This window comes from Jaculus jaculus, chromosome 8 (assembly GCF_020740685.1).
Source record: "Jaculus jaculus isolate mJacJac1 chromosome 8, mJacJac1.mat.Y.cur, whole genome shotgun sequence".
NCBI lineage: Eukaryota > Metazoa > Chordata > Mammalia > Rodentia > Dipodidae > Jaculus > Jaculus jaculus.
In genome coordinates this window covers 115,195,327-115,212,154 of record NC_059109.1, presented here as the reverse complement: position 1 = coordinate 115,212,154, position 16,828 = coordinate 115,195,327, and the positions used below count along the sequence as shown (strand labels likewise).

The 16,828-nt window shown below is 40.0% G+C and overlaps 1 protein-coding gene across 1 annotated transcript in view; it reads left to right on the top strand.

Moving 5' to 3' along the window:
• The first annotated feature begins 3,386 nt into the window (after positions 1 to 3,386).
• Positions 3,387 to 16,828, top strand: part of LOC123462893 — a 65,312-nt gene continuing 51,870 nt past the window's right edge. Inside the window, exons 1-4 of the mRNA XM_045157061.1 lie at positions 3,387 to 3,509; positions 4,898 to 4,974; positions 6,005 to 6,101; positions 7,510 to 7,580. Of these exons, the coding sequence (XP_045012996.1) occupies positions 4,960 to 4,974; positions 6,005 to 6,101; positions 7,510 to 7,580 (183 nt within the window). The 5' untranslated portion in view covers positions 3,387 to 3,509; positions 4,898 to 4,959. The remainder of the gene's footprint in view (positions 3,510 to 4,897; positions 4,975 to 6,004; positions 6,102 to 7,509; positions 7,581 to 16,828) is intronic.

Below are 16,828 nucleotides of genomic sequence, written 5' to 3'. Positions count from 1 at the left end.
TTTACATTGGGACATCATCTTTCAGGGGCTCTACAAGTTGTCTTTAGGATAAAAATCTGGGTCTCCATTTCTATCCAAGCATAATATTGAATTGAATTTATATTAAGGTCAGATTGTTGCCTGGGGGTCAAAATTTGTGTTTAGATAATCAGTCTTTTGCATGCCATTTTGCTATACATATGTATGGATTTTTCTTGATTTTCCAGTGCCTTTAGTTGGATGGTTAGGTTAAATTTGGAATCACTCTGTCTTTGTTATGAAGGCATTTAGCGCTATGAATTTTCCCCTGAGGACTGCCTTCATTGTGTCTCATAAATTTTGGTATGATGTGTTCTCATTGTCATTCATTTCTAGAAATTTCGCAATTTCATTTTTTATTTCATCCACTATCCATTTATTGTTTAAAAGTGTGCTGTTCAGTTTCCAGGTGCCGATGGGATTCTTGGTGGGTCTTTTGTTGTTAATTTCTAGCAATATAGTATTGTGATCTGATATCATGCAGGGAATTATGTCAGTCTTCCTAAATATATGGAGGAAGGCTTTGTGACCCAGTATATTATCTATTTTAGAGAATGTTCCATGGGCTGCTGAGAAGAATGTGTAGTCTGTGGATTTGGGATGGCATGTTCTGAGGATGTCCATTAGGTCTAAGTGATCTATGGTTTTATTGAGCTCTCTTACTTCGCTATTGAGTTTCTGTTTGGATGGTATGTCTATTACTGATAATGGTGTATTGAAGTCCCCAATTATGATGGTGTTGGTGGTTATTTCTGTTTTATTGTCAAGTAGGTTTCACTTTATGAACTGTGGTGCCCCTGTGTTTGGTGCATACAGATTTATGATTATAATATCCTCTTGGTGGATCATTCCCTTGATAAGTAGGAAGTGGCCTTCTTTGTCTTTTTTGATTATTTTTGGTTGGAAGTCTATTTTATACAATATTAATATAGCTATGCCTCTTTGTTTATTATTCCCATTTGCTTGAAATATTGTTTTGCACCCCTGCACCCTGAGGAGGTGTCTGTCTTTAGTGGTGAGATGGGTTTCTTGAAGACAACAGATTGAGGGGTCTAATTTTCTATCCATCCTGTTAGCTTGCATCTCTTGATGAGTGAATTAAGGCCATTAATATTTAGGGTAATGACTGTGAGGTTTGATTTGATCCCTGCCATATTGTGTTGGTATATGTGGTTTGGTGTTTTCATGGACTTTGAAGTTTTTTGTGCCTTCTCTGAGTTTGGCTATTGTGATCTGCTTCTTATAGGCATTTGAGTTTGATTATTTGATTCTTCTGTGTGGAGAATTTCCTGAAATACTTTCTCTATAGTTTGGTTTTGTGTTCATATAATTGTAAAGCTGAGTTTTGCCATGGAAAGTTTTTCTTTCACCATCTATTATGAGAGATACTTTTGCTGGGTAGAGTACTTTGGGTTGGAAGCCATAGGTTCTTAGACTTTGCAGTGTTTCATTTCAGGCCCTTCTGGCTTTCAGGGTTTCCATTGAGAAGTCTGAAGTAATTCTGATGGGGTTACCTTTAAAAGTGATGTGCTATTTTTCCCTAACTGCTTTTAGGATCTTCTCTTTGGTGTCAATGTTTAGAGCCTTAATGACAATATGTCTTGGAGAGTTTCTCCTTTGGTCCAATCTGTTTGGAGTTCTGTTAGCTTCTTGTATCTTGATGGGCCTTTCTTTTAAGAGAGTGGGAAAGTTTTCTTTGATTATTTTGTTAAATAAGCTCTCCATGCCTTTGGTCTGAATTTCTTCTCCTTCTGGTATTCCACTGATCTGGATATTAGGACATTTAAGGGTATCCCACAATTCCCTCATGTTCTGTTCACAGAAATTTTTGAACTTATTGAAACTTTTGAACTCTCGAACTGTTTCTTCCATCTTGTCTTCCAGATCAGAGTTTCTATCCTCCACATGGCTGACTCTATTCTTGAGAGCTTCTAGAGAGTTTTGGACTTGTTCAATTAGGTTTGCATTGTCTACTATCCTTCTATATATAGTTTCCATCCCTCTGTCAAGCTCCCTTTTCACATCATTTTCTGATTTTCTTGATGCTTCTTGGAATTCATCCTTGCATTTCTTTATGTCTTCATTGAGCATCGCCAGCTGGTTTTTGAGGTCCTCTTTGTTTCACTCTCCTTCATATCTCTTAACTGTCTTTGAACTTCTTGCATTTTCTTATCCATTAGGTCTAGTGTAGTGATGGCAGCATCCACACAATTATTGGTCCTTTGTTGCTTTTCTGAAAGTTCTACCAATAGCTTGGTCAGGGTTGCATTGCTCATAGCTTCATTTTGGTGTTCTGATCCTTATGTCTCTTTTATGTTTTGATTAGAGGTGTTCATTGTAGGACTGGGTGTTCTAACTGGATTTACTTACATTTGATTTTTCATGTTATTTCTTTGCATTGTGGTCTGCCCATCACAGTTTATGGACAGGGAGAGTAGGACTGTGGTCTCGATGGGCCGGGGAAGTGGTGCTTTCTGGGGAACTGGCCTGGGCTAGCTGGCAGGCAAGCAGATGTGCTGAGTGGTCTTGAGCTAACACGTGGATCAGGCTGAGCTCAAGCACAGTGGGAAGCGGAAGCAGCCTAAGGCCAGATGTCCAAGCAGTCTGAGCTCTCACTTGGCACAATGCCAAAGCAGCCTGAGCGCCTGCATGGCAGGAGCGCCAAAGTTGCCTGAGCTCTCAAGCAGTGATGCGCCAAAGCTGCCTGCGCTAGCGCTCGAAGGGATGCTGAAGCACCAAGCACGGAAGCAGCCTGGGACACAGAAGCAGCCTGAGCTCGCTCACAACAGGACAGTGGCTGTCAGCCGGCACAGCAGACAGGCAGGGGCTTGCACCTGAGCTGGCACAGGCGGACAGGCAGCGTAATCCTGAGCTCACTGGGCAGGTGGAATGGGCCTGAGCTCGCGCATGAACCGCCAGAGCAGTAAGTAGGCAAATGGGCAGAGCAGGCTAAGCTTGCACAAGCAGGGATCAGCATGTGGTGGGCAAATGGACCAATGGAGCCCGAGCTCCAGCTGGCCAGCAGGCAGAGCCTGCCCAAGGTCACACGTGGGCGGGGGTAGCAGGGTAATCATCCCTGTGCAGTGAGGCAAGTGGAACTATGCTGGGCTGGGTCCCCTTTCCTACAGTAAGTGCAGGGGTATCCTGAAGCTGGGTCTGTGGGTATGGGGACTACTTGGGGTGATTGGGGGACTGGTGGGCTACCCGTGAGCAAGGGAATCAGAGATTCCCTTTTTCCCCCCTCTGTGCCCTCCCACTGGCAACCTATTAGAGATTTCTCTCCCCTAAAAGACCCAGTGAACCCTTAATGCCTTGCCTTTCTTTCCCGGGGATGTGCGGTGCAGTTAGGCAGTCACCATCTTGGCTGGAAATGAACTCATGTTTTTTTTTATATTAACAGAGTATTTCTGAGCCCCTTTCTAAGACAAAAGGAGATGGTCATATAACTATTGCTCAAAGACCAAAACATACAACACATTCACAAAGTAAAGGTAAGAACTATTCTTGAATACAAATTGGTTTCTGGCTACTTTGACCATGAAAACATTACAATGTAAGCTCTGATAGTCAGGAAGCCTTATCTCAACAATTTTTGTCAAAAAATGACATATTTGGCCGTAACTTTTGCTTCCTTTACTTTCACCATCACTTGTTGCTAGTACGTCCTTTATGACTGATTTTCGTATTTTCTCCTATAGACATAACAACCTGTTGATGTTTTAATGAATGTTTTCATTCTGAGTGCACAGTCACACGCTGTGCACCATCAGACAACGGGCCATGTCTTAGAAAGCCATTCTTAAGGCTATCATCGAGCTCTTTTAATACCCAAGGCCTGAATTTAGAAACATCTCCATAAATAGTTGTTGAGCAAAAGAATATCAACCACTCATACAAGGATGGAAAGAAGGTTGGCTGCATGAGCAGAGTTGTGTCGTCATATACACAGAACAACAACAACAAAAAAAGATGGCATAATCCATGATGCCTTCTTGTGTCAGACTGAGTCATCAATAGACATAAAGAGAGTGGGATACTAAAAATTACTATTTCTGTTGCACACTATTTACATACATAGGGGAAAACAGACAGAATAGTTGATGACAAACTCCATTTCATTTGCCATTTATTTATTTATTGTTAGTTTTATTTATTTATTTGAGAGCGATAGAGAAAGAGGCAGATAGAGAGAGAGAATGGGTGTGCCAAGGTGTCCAGCCACTGCCAACGAACTCCAGATGCCTGCACCCCCTTGTGCATCTGGCTAATGTGTGTCCTGGGGAATTGAGCCTTGAACTGAGGTCCTTAGGCTTCACAGGCAAGCACTTAACCACTAAGCCATCTCTCCAGCACTCATTTGCCCTTTTCTGTCTTAAGGATGTTACAGTAAATAATGCGAGATGACATGTCACTACAATATTTTCAATATGTGCATTTTGGGGAATTGTGCATTTATCCTGAGCTGATGAGCTTAGATAAAATCCTTGTAATCATTCTCTTTTCTGAACCATTTCAAGGCTAGGGATAGTACCAGACACATGTTTAAAGTTCAAAACATAACAGAATCTTAGACAGGTGTGGTGGCTCATGCCTTTAATCCCAGCACTCAAGAAGCAGAGATATAAGGATTGCCATGACTTCAAGGCTACCCTGAGACTACATAGTAAATTCCCAGTCAGCCTTGGCTAGAGCATGACCCTACCTAAAACAAACATCAAAAAATATTAAAAGAACCACATATTCAAGTAAGGTTCAGAATATTTGAAAATCAAATATATAAATAAATATTTTACTACAACTAAAGCTCTATTCCATAGTATTTTGAGTGCAATTATTTTTATGCAAGTCATTTAATTGAAGTGTCCATTTTTTTTTCTAGAAGCATCAGAAGATCATACTGTGAAACCTGAAATACAGAAAGTCAGTCATGGAAACAGTGAAATGGATATACCAAAGGTATGGAGTATTCAAATTTTAAAACTAAATATATTCTGTGTATTCACTTTCAAAATGTACTGTATCACTATATAAATGCATATTTGTTGGCCTCATGAGGTAATACATCCCAATTTAGTTTTACTTTTGGATAGATCTTTCAGATTGCAGGTTGGTAGTGTGTTGTGAGAGCTTGCATTTAACGACAGGCACAGATCATCTTTCAGTGGCTTTGCAATTTTGCTTTCTGATAACCTCTATCTCTAGTTGTTTAAAGGCATAAGATGTCGTTAAGAATTGAGGTCAAAATCAAGCCTGATGACTCAGTTCCAAATAGAAAATCATGGCTAAGTAACATGGGATGGTCTCGATTTCAAGTGAACGGGTCAATAGTCCCTGTGCTCAAACTTGGTGTTTTCATATAATTGGTGATTAACACCAAAGTCAAGGGTTGAATCTTTTCTTGTAGTTTTCAGTTCACTGGGGTGTGTCTCCTCTCTACTAGAATGTGTAATTGTATGTATTTACTAATCTAATAAGATCATTTCAATTGGATTTTTACAAATGGGTAGCAATTGGGTATGGTGCTACATGCCTTTAATCCCAGCAATTGGGATGCAGAGGACGGAGGAGAAATCTGGGCTCAATAGCCAGTCCAGATCAAAGAATGAGATCCAGGTCAGCCTGGGCTACAATAAAATTACAAGCATGGCCTGCTACATTTGAGGGCAAATGGTGTAAACTTTGTTATTCTAAAGTATTTCTTAGGAACATACTGTTTGTGGTATTGTGTGGTATTCAGAAGTTTTCCTTTTGCCTACCTAATTCAGTTCCATTGGCTATTGCATGGATAAGGCAGAAAATAAATGTGATATCTAAAACAATTTTTACAGCAAACAATTTGAAGAAATATGATTTTAAATACTTGTTCCTTTTGTTTTGAAGTGTGGGGTTCATTTATATATATATATACATATATATATATATAATATGATTCCGTTTGTAGCTCTGAATAGATATTTTGAAACCGTTTTCTTCATTGTTTTTGCAGCATATCCCGGAGTCTCCTTCTGAGGTGAAAGAAGCTGATAATTTACATGGCACTACTACTGAAGCAAGACAACGACCGGCAAATGTACAAATAAAAGGTTAGATCCATATTGATCAGTAACACAGTTGAATGCTTTTATGATTATCATTCCCTTTGGAAAACAGGTAAGTAGTCTGTGATAGGTGGATATGGAGCTTAATCCAGCAAAATTTTCCTAAATCTACAAATTTCCTCAGCATTTTCTTCCTCATCAGGTGGTATTATTCAGTTTCTGAGCAAGGTTCTCACTCAATTTCTGTTTTCACCTATTGACTTCTATGTATCTATACCTATTGTCTTACATGTTTTTATACATAAGTGCACATCATGTTCTGTAACATCATGTCATGGAGAGTATTTGGATGCCATTCCTAAATGTCACATTGAGCTATTTTCTACTACAGTAACTGACATTAAGCAAATCTCCATCAATAACAAAACTGTGGAGGAAAATAAAAATCAACCATTCACACCAGCATGCACGGGGACTTAGCATATAGAAGCCTTGCTGTCATCATGTTTAAAAAGTATAGAGATGGGGCTGGAGAGATGGCTTAGTGGTTAAGCCCTTACCTGTGAAGCCTAAGGACCCCAGTTTGAGGCTCAATTCCCCAAGACCCACATTAGCCAGATGCACAAGGGGGTGCATGCATCTGGAGTTTGTTTGCCGTGGTTGGAGGCACTGGCACACCCATTCTCTCCCTCTCTCTCTCTCTCTCTCCCTCTCTCTCTCTCTTTCTCTCTCTATCTATCTATCGCTCTCAAATAAATAATTTTTTTTAAAAAGTACAGAGACAGAATGACCAGTTATGTCTTTTTGGAATGATGATTCTTAAAGAACGTAAGGGAAGTGGGGCACAAAGAGTGTTTCATGCCATGTTGTAAGCTGAGAAAAAAATTGACAGAAATTTTAATGGTTTAATTACATATGACTTATCACTTTCTTGTTGGAGGAAGACACCGAAAAATATGACATGACATGCACCTATGATGTATTCAAAATGTGTATCTAGTGTGTTGTTCATTGTTCCTCAGGTGCTAAATTTTGAATGGAACTTTGCAATCATTCCCTTCTCAGGTCATGTTTATTTCTATAGTCTGTCCCAGTGATATTTTTAATGTCTCCAAATATGGAAGTGTCTTCAAAATTCAGTTTAATCTAATGTCTGACTTATAAAAGTAATTCATTTTCTTTCAGATTTTTCTGTGGGTGGCAGATTAATTTTTGAGATGTGGTGTCACTCAAACCAAGGCTGACCTAGAACTCACTCTATACTCCTAGGCTGGCCTTGAACTCACAAGGATCCGCTGGCCTTTTCCTCCTGAATGCTGATATCAATAGTGTGTGCCACCAAGTCAAACCTAGGACTTTTATAATTAAAGCATTGTACTTAATTCTATTAAGATTTTTTTAATTACTGTTTCCTTTGAGCAAATTTTACCTAAGCATGTTTTTGCTATGGCAGCAGCAGAGCCTATAATGAAAATAGAAGGCAGCCGAAACAGCCATGGAGACAGTGACAAGGCTGAGTCACAGGTATGAAATCTTCAATTTAAAATCATATATTTATACTTTATTTGGGTTCAAAATGTGCATGCAACAAATGAACATATATGTGAGATTGTCCTATAGGTAATTGATAGCAAGTTATCATTTATTTTGGAAGTATTTTAGTGCATGCCATGTTGTTGGACTATTGGGAGTGACTGCAATAATTTACATGTAGACATCACCTTTCAGGGGATCTTCAACTGGTCTTTATGATAAAAGTCTGGATCTCTACTTCTATCAAAGCATAATATTTCTCAAAAAATTAGAATGAGGGCTGGAGAGATGGCTTAGCAGTTAAGTGCTTGCCTGTGAAGCCTAAGGACCCCCGTTCAAGGCTTGATTCCCCAGGACCCATGTTAGCCAGATGCACAAGGAGGTGCACACATATGGAGTTCATTTGCAGTGGCTGAAGGCCCTGGCACACCCATTCTCTCCCTCCCTCTCTCTCTTTCTCTCTCTCTCTGTTTCTTTCTCTGTTGCTGTCAAATATGTAAACAAATAACAGGTTGAAAATCAAGTCTGGTGTCTAAAATGCTATTCTAGCTTCAAGGAAAACTAGTTGTGCAGGCTAGGAAATTGAATTTATGTTGATGGAAGATTCCTGTGGGTCAACATTTATGTTTACATAATCAGTCCTTAATTACAAACTTGCAGACTTCTTTTGCATTCCAGTGCTCTACACATACGAGCCATACTTATTAAATGTGTCCTTGTGAAACAGTGACTATTGCTTTTTGTTGTTGTTAAAATAACTCCCCATATGCATGAATGTCATCAGAATTATTCTGCAGTGTTGCCAGTGAGTGAGTTGAAGTTGTTTCTGAGTATTCTACCCTACTTGAATTCACATAGGGCACTTCAACGTGATGTGTTTGGGCAGTGCTCTCTTTGGTGCATGAGGCCTTTGTGAAGATCTTTGGTGTGGTTTGAGTTGGAATCCATTGCTCTTATGTCACATTAAAAGTTCCATTGTATCATGCAGGGCCTATAATATTGTAATGATAATAAAAAAATATGCAAGCAGATAAAACATAGTAAATTTTTCTGAGTCTTGTGAATAAAATTGAGGTGACTTTTATCCAAGCAGATTGAGAGAACATGTATGTGCCATCAGTGCAGTGTGAGGGTTGTATTTCTCATCCAGAACAAGATGCGAGATATAAGCCTATTTGAAGACATGAGCACATGCCAAACATATGTGTGAGGGAATCTTTAACATAAAAGAAACATATCAGATATAGGTATTTGTGGACATGTCTGTCATTCAAGAATGACAGAGTAAGCAACGTGGCTTTGCAGTTTGGCTTTCTGATATGAGCCTCCCTTTGTATAAGGGCATAAGGTATCATTAAGACATGAGTTCAAAATCAAGTCTGGTGACTGAGTTCCTAATAGGTAATTATGGGTAAGTAGCATGTGGTGGTCCAGATTTCAAGTGAATAGGTCAATAATCCCAGTGCTCAAACTTGATGTTTTCATATAATCAGTGATTAATTCCAAAGTCAACACTGAAAGTTTTCTTGTAATTTAAACTTCACTGTGGCATGTTCCCTCTCTGCAAGAATGTGTATTGCATTTTTATGTATTTACTACTCTATTGACGTCATTGCAATTGGGTTTTAATGAATAGTTTTCAAGTGGGGATGGTGCTGCATGCCTTTAATCCCAGGAATTAGGTGGTAGAAAAAGGAAGAGAGGTCTGGGCTTGAAGCCAGTCTGGATGAAAAAAATGAGGTCCCGGGCAGGAGAGATGGCTTAGCCGTCAAGGTGCGTCTGTGAGGCCTAAGGACCCATGTTTGATTCTCCAGGTCCCAAGTAGGCCAGATGCACATGGTGGCGCATGCATCTGGAGTCCAATTCCAGTGGCTAGAGGCCACGCCATGCCCCTTCTCTCTCTCTATCTCCCCTCTTCTTCCTCTCTTTCTGTCTGTAATAACTAACTAAAAATATTTAAAAGAAGACGGAGGAGGGGGGGAGATCTGGGTCAGCCTGGCCTACAGTAAAATTATAAACATGGCCTGATACATTTGAGGGCAAATGATGCACACTTTGATATTCTAAACTATTTCTCGGGAAGATATTCTTTCCCAATAGCATTGTATACAAACATCATCATTTTGCCTACTAATTTAGTTCCTTTGGTTACTGCATGGATAAGGCAGAAAACACTATGACTTTAATACCAATTTTTACTGCACCTGATTAAAGAAATGTGATTTTAAATATAACATGATTTTATTTTGAAGAGTGGGGTTCTTTGAAATATATAATATGATTCGACTCGGAGCTCTGAATAGATTGTTTTTTTGTTTTTTTTTTTAATTTAATTTATTAGTTTTCATTTCAGTGAATACAGGCAGTTTGGTACCATTATTTAGGCTCATCTGTGATCTACCCCCTCCCATTAGACCCTCCTTGTTAATGAAAATGGGTCGTGCATTGTGGAGTTAGCCCCCAGTTATTAGTATGATAAATGTCTCTGCAAATCATGACCCAACATGTAACTCTGACATTCTTTCCGCCCCCTCTTCCGCAAGATTTCCCTGAGCCATGTTGGGTTCATTTTTGGTCTGCTTCAGTGCTGAGGTGTTGGGGGCCTCTGAGGCTTTGGCTCTCTGATTTGGTAGGAGTTAATTTTTCTCTGCATTGATCTCCTTCCCCTTTGTGCTGGTATCTGGTTCACAGGAAAGCATCACCCTTGCTTATTTCGCCAGTTGTCCTTAGTTTCAGTCGGGCCCCTTTTGAGGTATGTTGGGGCAGCTCTCTTCTTGGGATCTGCATCTATCTGGAAAAGAGAAGCAGATTCTCCAATGGAGAGTAAGTTAGCACCCGGAAAATTAAGATAACACTTACTTTTTTGATAGACAGTTTGATAGGTGTAGGCCCTCTTATACCCCGTGATTGATGGTGGCTTGATATTATAGAGTGGGCTTGTGTTTGGGTATGGTTCTGACTTGTTTCCCAGCTCCAGCTAAGGGTCTAGTACCACTGAGTGGATCAGTTAGCCTAATCAAGAGCAATTGATTCCTCACCATGGCTGTGTACCACTATTGCACTTGTGTGGGCATCACATCCGGTTATTTGTTGCTAATTAGGTTAAACAATGTGTTGCTTGGACAGATCTTGGACATTTCCCCCAGTCGCCTATGTCGCGCCTTGTGGCACTAGACACGCTGACTGTCTGGGGACTGACTCTCTTCTGGCTTCCAGCCATGTCATTCCATTTTACGCGTCAGCTGTGTATGGATTCTTCAGCAATAGGGTCTTGTCACTGGCCTTTGGTGGGTCATCAAGTACTCTGACAGAAGTCTGTCATTGTTTTGGGAAACCTTGTAGGTTTCTCTGATCAAAAGCTCATTGTGGATGGTAGGCCCAAGCTGGAAGTGGGGGTTACAGGTCAGTGTCCACTAAGAAATTGAGGAAAAAGATAACTAATATACAAGAGTTAGAGAGGAGAGAGATAGAGGGGAGAGGGGGAGAGGGAGGGAGGGAAGATGTAGGAGATTTAGGTCAGTCTTGATCCTACCCTCTCCAGTGTCTTGTGGTTCAGGTGTTTCCTGTAAGGGTCTAGTGAAGGTGCAGCCATTTGGTCTGTCTTTTAGGAAGTAGAATTTTATGGTACCATTGCCCTTTGGGTCCGAATTACTGTTTTCCACCCTTTGATTCCCTCCCCTCCCTCCCATCCATCTTATTGTCTAGTCCATGAGGTGCTTGCTGGGTATGTAAGGCATCTTGGGCAGATTCAGTTTAGGTGTTGCAGATGAGTGAGACTATGTGTCGATTTTTTTTCTGTGATTGGGTAAGTTCGCTGAGAATGATCTGTTCCAGGTTCAACCATTTTTCCTCAAATTTCTTTATGTCGTTTTTTCTTACTGCTGTATAGAATTCCATTGTGTAGATATACCACATCTTTGTTATCCATTCTTCTAATGATGGACATCTGGGTTGATTCCAGCTTTTAGCTATTACGAATTGAGCTGCTACAAACATGGTTGAGCAAATCTCTCTGGCTTTTGGTTTGAAGGTTTTAGGGTAGATGCCCAGTAATGGTATAACTGGGTCTGTTGGTATTTCTATAGTCAGCTTTTTCAGGAGTCTCCATATTGCTTTCCAAAGTGGTTGTACCATCCTGCATTCCCACCAACAGTGAATGAGTGTCCCTGCTTCTCCACATCCTCGCCAGCATTTATTTTCATTTGACCTTTTGATGCTGGCCATCCTTATTGGGGTAAGGTGGAATCTCATAGTTGTTTTAATTTGCATTTCTCTGATGATTAGGGATGATGAACATTTTCTTAGGTGTGTGTTTGCCATTTGTATCTCTTCCTCTGTGAATTGCCTGTTTAACTCTGTGCCCCATTTTGTGAGTGGGGTATTTGTCTTCTTATTGTTTAGACTTTTGAGTTCTTTGTAAATTCTAGAGATAAGGCCTCTATCAGTTGGATAACCTGCAAATATTCTCTCCCATTCTGTGGGTATTCTATTGGCTTTGCTTATTATATGCTTGTCTGTAAAGAAACTCTTCAGCTTCATATGATCCCAATGGTTGAGTGACTGTTTAAGAACTTGAGCCACTGGGGTTTTATTCAGGAAGTCTTTTTCCATTCCTATATCATGGAAAGTACTTCCTAAATTTTCTTCCAGTAGTTTTCGAGTTTCTGGTCTTATGTTGAGGTCTTTGATCCATTTGGATTTGAGTATTGTGCATGGTGAGATGTGTGGATCAAGTTTTAGTTTCCTGCATGTGGTTATCCAGGTTGTCCAGCACCATTTGTTGAAGATGCTATCTTTTTTCCAGTCTATATTGTTTGGGCCTTTGTCGAATATCAAGTAGCTATAGTTGCTTGGCCCAAAATCCGGGTCCTCAAGTCTATTCCATTGGTCTATACTCCTGTTTTTATGCCAGTACCATGCTGTTTTTATTACTATGGCTTTGTAGTATACCTTTATATCGGGTATGGTGATGCCACCAGAGGTATTTCTTTTGCTGAGGATATGTTTGGATATGCGAGGCCTTCTGCCTTTCCATATGAAATTTGAGATCATTTTTTCTATGTCTGTGAAGAACACTGTAGGGATTTTAATTGGAATTGCGTTAAATCTATATATTGCCTTTGGTAGGATTGTCATCTTCACAATGATAATTCTGCCTATCCAGGAGCATGGGAGGTCTTTCCATCGTTTCAAGTCCTCCTCAATTTCTTTTTTGAGAGTTTTTATATTTTCGTTGTATAGATCTTTTACTTCCTTGGTTAACGTTATTCCAAGGTATTTTATTTTTTTTGTTGCTATTGAAAATGGGACTATGTCCTTTATTTCTTTTTCTGTGTCTTTGTCACTTGCATACAGAAATGCTTCCGATTTTTGTGCATTGATTTTGTATCCTGCTACTTTGCTATAGGAGTTAATCACCTTCAGGAGTTTTGGGATGGAATCTCTCGGGTCTCTTACATATACAATCATGTCATCGGCGAATAGCGCTAACTTAACTTCTTCCTTTCCAAATTGTATCCCTTTTATTTCCTTCTCCTGCCTTATTGCTTGGGCTAGGACTTCCAGAACTATATTGAAAAGCAGAGGTGAGAGAGGACATCCCTGTCTTGTTCCTGATCTCAATGGGAATTCCTCCAGTCTCTCTCCATTAAGTATTATTTGGGCCTTTGGAGCTTTGTATATTGCCTTTATTATATTAAGATGTGAACCGGCCATGCCAATTCTCTCCAACGTTTTGATCATGAAGTGATGTTGTATCTTGTCGAAGGCCTTTTCTGCATCTATCGAAATGATCATGTGATTTTTATGTTTAAGCTTGTTGATGTGGTGTATTACATTGACAGATTTTCGTATGTTGAACCACCCTTGTGTTCCTGGGATAAATCCCACTTGGTCAAGGTGGATAATGCTTTTGATGTGTTGTTGGATTCGGTTTGCAAGAATTTTGTTGAGGATCTTTGCGTCTATGTTCATTAGGGAAATAGGCCGATAGTTTTCTTTTCTTGTGGCATCTCTGCCTGGTTTTGGGATTAGGGTGATACTCGCTTCATAGAAGGAGTTGGGTAGTTTTCCCTGTTCTTCAATTGTGTGGCACAGTTTTAGGAAGATTGGTTTGAGTTCTTCCATGAAGGTTTGATAAAATTCGGCTGGGAATCCATCTGGTCCTGGACTCTTCTTTTTTGGGAGGTTTTTTATTACTTTTTCAATCTCCCTGAGCGTGATGGGTTCATTGAGGAGGTTGATCTGCTCTGAGTTTAGCTTTGGTAGATGATATGCATCCAGGAATTTATCCATCTCCTCCACATTTTCCAGTTTTGTGGAGTAGAGGTTTTTGAAATAAGTCCTGATGATTCTGCCAATTTCACTGATGTCTGTTGTGATCTCTCCTTTTTCATTTTGAATTTTGTTAATTTGGAGTCTCTCTTTTTTTTGCTTGATCAAATTGGCCAGAGGTTTGTCGATCTTGTTTATTTTTTCAAAGAACCAGCTCTTTGTTTTGTCAATTGCCTTAATTGTTTCCTTGGTTTCCAATTCGTTAATTTCTGCTCTGATTTTAATTATTTCTTTCCTTCTGGAGCTCTTTGGGTTGGATTTTTCTTGTTTTTCCAATGCCTTTAGGTGGATGGTTAGGCTATTGATTTGGGATCTTTCTGTCTTCTTTATGAAGGCATTGAGTGCTATGAATTTTCCCCTGAGGACTGCCTTCATTGTGTCCCACAAGTTTTGGTATGATGTGTTCTCATTGTCATTCAATTCCAGGAATTTTGCAATTTCATTTTTTATTTCATCCACTATCCATTTATTGTTTAAGAGTGTGCTATTCAGTTTCCAGTTGCCGTTGGGGCTCTTGTTGGTTTTTTTGTTGTTGATTTCTAGGACTATAGCATTATGATCTGATATCATGCAGGGAATTATGTCGATTTTCCTAAATATGTGGAGGCTATCTTTGTGACTCAGTATATGGTCTATTTTAGAGAATGCTCCATGGGCTGCTGAGAAGAATGTGTAGTCTGTGGATTTGGGATGGAAAGTTCTGTAGATGTCTGTTAGGTCTAAGTGCTCTATGGTTTTGTTGAGCTCTCTTATTTCCTTGTTGAGCTTCTCTTTGGATGATCTGTCTATTACTGATAATGGTGTGTTAAAGTCCCCAGCTATGATGGTGTTGGTGGTTATTTCTGTTTTATTGTCAAGTAGGTTTTGTTTTATGAACTGCGGTGCCCCTGTGTTTGGTGCATACAGATTTATGATTGTAATATCCTCTTGATGGATTGTTCCCTTTACAAGTAGGAAGTAGCCTTCTTTGTCTTTTTTGATTGTTTTTGGTTTGAAGTCAACTTTATCTGATATTAATATAGCTACACCTGCTTGTTTCTTATTCCCATTTGCTTGGAATATTGTTTTCCACCCTTTCACCCTGAGGAGGTTTCTGTCTTTAGTGGTAAGGTGGGTTTCTTGAAGGCAGCAGATTGAGGGGTCCAATTTTTTGATCCATCCTGTTAGCCTGTGTCTCTTGATGGGTGAATTAAGGCCATTAATGTTTAGGGTGATGACTGTGAGATTTGATTTGATCCCTGTCATGTTGTGGTGGTAGAGGTGTGTTGCCATTTTCATGGAATTTAATTTTTTTTTTTTTTTCTATCTACTCTAGGTTTGGTCGCTGTGATCTTCTTCTTGTAGGGATTTGTGTTTGGTTATTTGTTTCTTCTCTGTGGAGAATTTCCTGGATTACTTTCTGTAGGTTTGGTTTTGTGTTCATATAATTGTAGAGCTGAGTTTTGTCATGGAAAGTTTTCCTTTCACCATCTATTATAAGGGAGACTTTTGCCGGGTAGAGTAGTTTGGGTTGAAAGCCATAGTTTCTTAGAGTTTGGAGAGTTTCATTCCAGGCCCTTCTAGCTTTCAGGGTTTCCATTGAGAAGTCTGAAGTAATTCTGATGGGGTTTCCTTTGAAAGTGGTGTGCTGTTTTTCCCTAGCTGCTTTTAGGATTTTTTCCTTGGTGTCAATGTTTAGAGTCTTAATGATAATATGCCTTGGGGAGTTTCTCCTTTGGTCTAGTCGGTTAGGAGTTCTGTTTGCTTCTTGAATCTTGATGGGCCTTTCTTTTAAGAGACGGGGGAAGTTTTCTTCAATTATTGTGTTAAATAAGTTCTCCATGCCTTTGGTCTGAAATTCTTCTCCTTCTGGTATTCCAATGATTCTGATATTAGGACGTTTAAGTGTATCCCACAATTCTCTCATGTTCTGTTCACAGGAACTTTTGAACTTACTGAAATTTTTGGACTCTCGAACTGTTTCTTCCATCCTGTCTTCCAGATCGGAATTTCTATCTTCCACTTCGCTGACTCTATTCTTGAGAGCCTCTAGTGAGTTTTGGACTTGTTCAATTAAGTTTGCATTTTCTACTACTTTCCTATGTATCACTTCCATCACTTTGTCCAGCTCCCTTTTTGTCTCATTTTCTGATTTTCTTGCTGATTCTTGGAAATCATCCTTACATTTCTCTATGTTTTCATTTAGTGTGGCCAGCTGATTTTTAAGATCCTCTTTTTTTTCACTCTCCCTCAATTCTCTTAGCTCCCTTTGAATTCCTTCCAGTGTCTTATCATATTGCTCTAGCTTAGTGATGGTAGCATCTATACGATTATCTATCCTTTGTAGATTTCCTGAGAGTTCTAGCAGTAGTTTGGTCAGGGTTGCATTGTTCATTGCTTCCACATGATGTTCTGATCCTAAACACTCTTCTATGTTTTGGTTAGTTGTGATCCTTGTTGGAATGGGTGATCTGTCTGGATTTTCTTCCATTTTATTTTCCGTGTTATTTCTTTTGCGCTGTGGTCTACCCATGTCAGTGTATGGGCAGGTAGGTGGGTGGAGCAGCCTGGGATCTAGCTTAATGCGAATCCAAGGTAGCCTGGGGCAGTTGTAAGCAGCCTGGGTTTTTGCTCAGTCTTGCTAAAGCTGCCTACCTATAGCCTGGCAGGGGCACCAAAGTTGCCTGAATTCTCACCCAGTAATGCACCTAAGCTGCCTGCCTTTGAGCTTGAAAGGGGACTGAGGTAGCAAGCCCTGTAGGTGCCTAGATTCTGGCTGGGTACACTGGGGTCTGTAAACAGTCTGTGCTCTTCCGCCTCAGGGGAGTGGGGGCTGGGTGGCGATGTACAGGTAGGGGATGGCAGCTGCGCTGGTGCTAGTGACTCAGTGTGAACTTATGTGGCTCTTGCTGTGGGGTGGGCCCGCT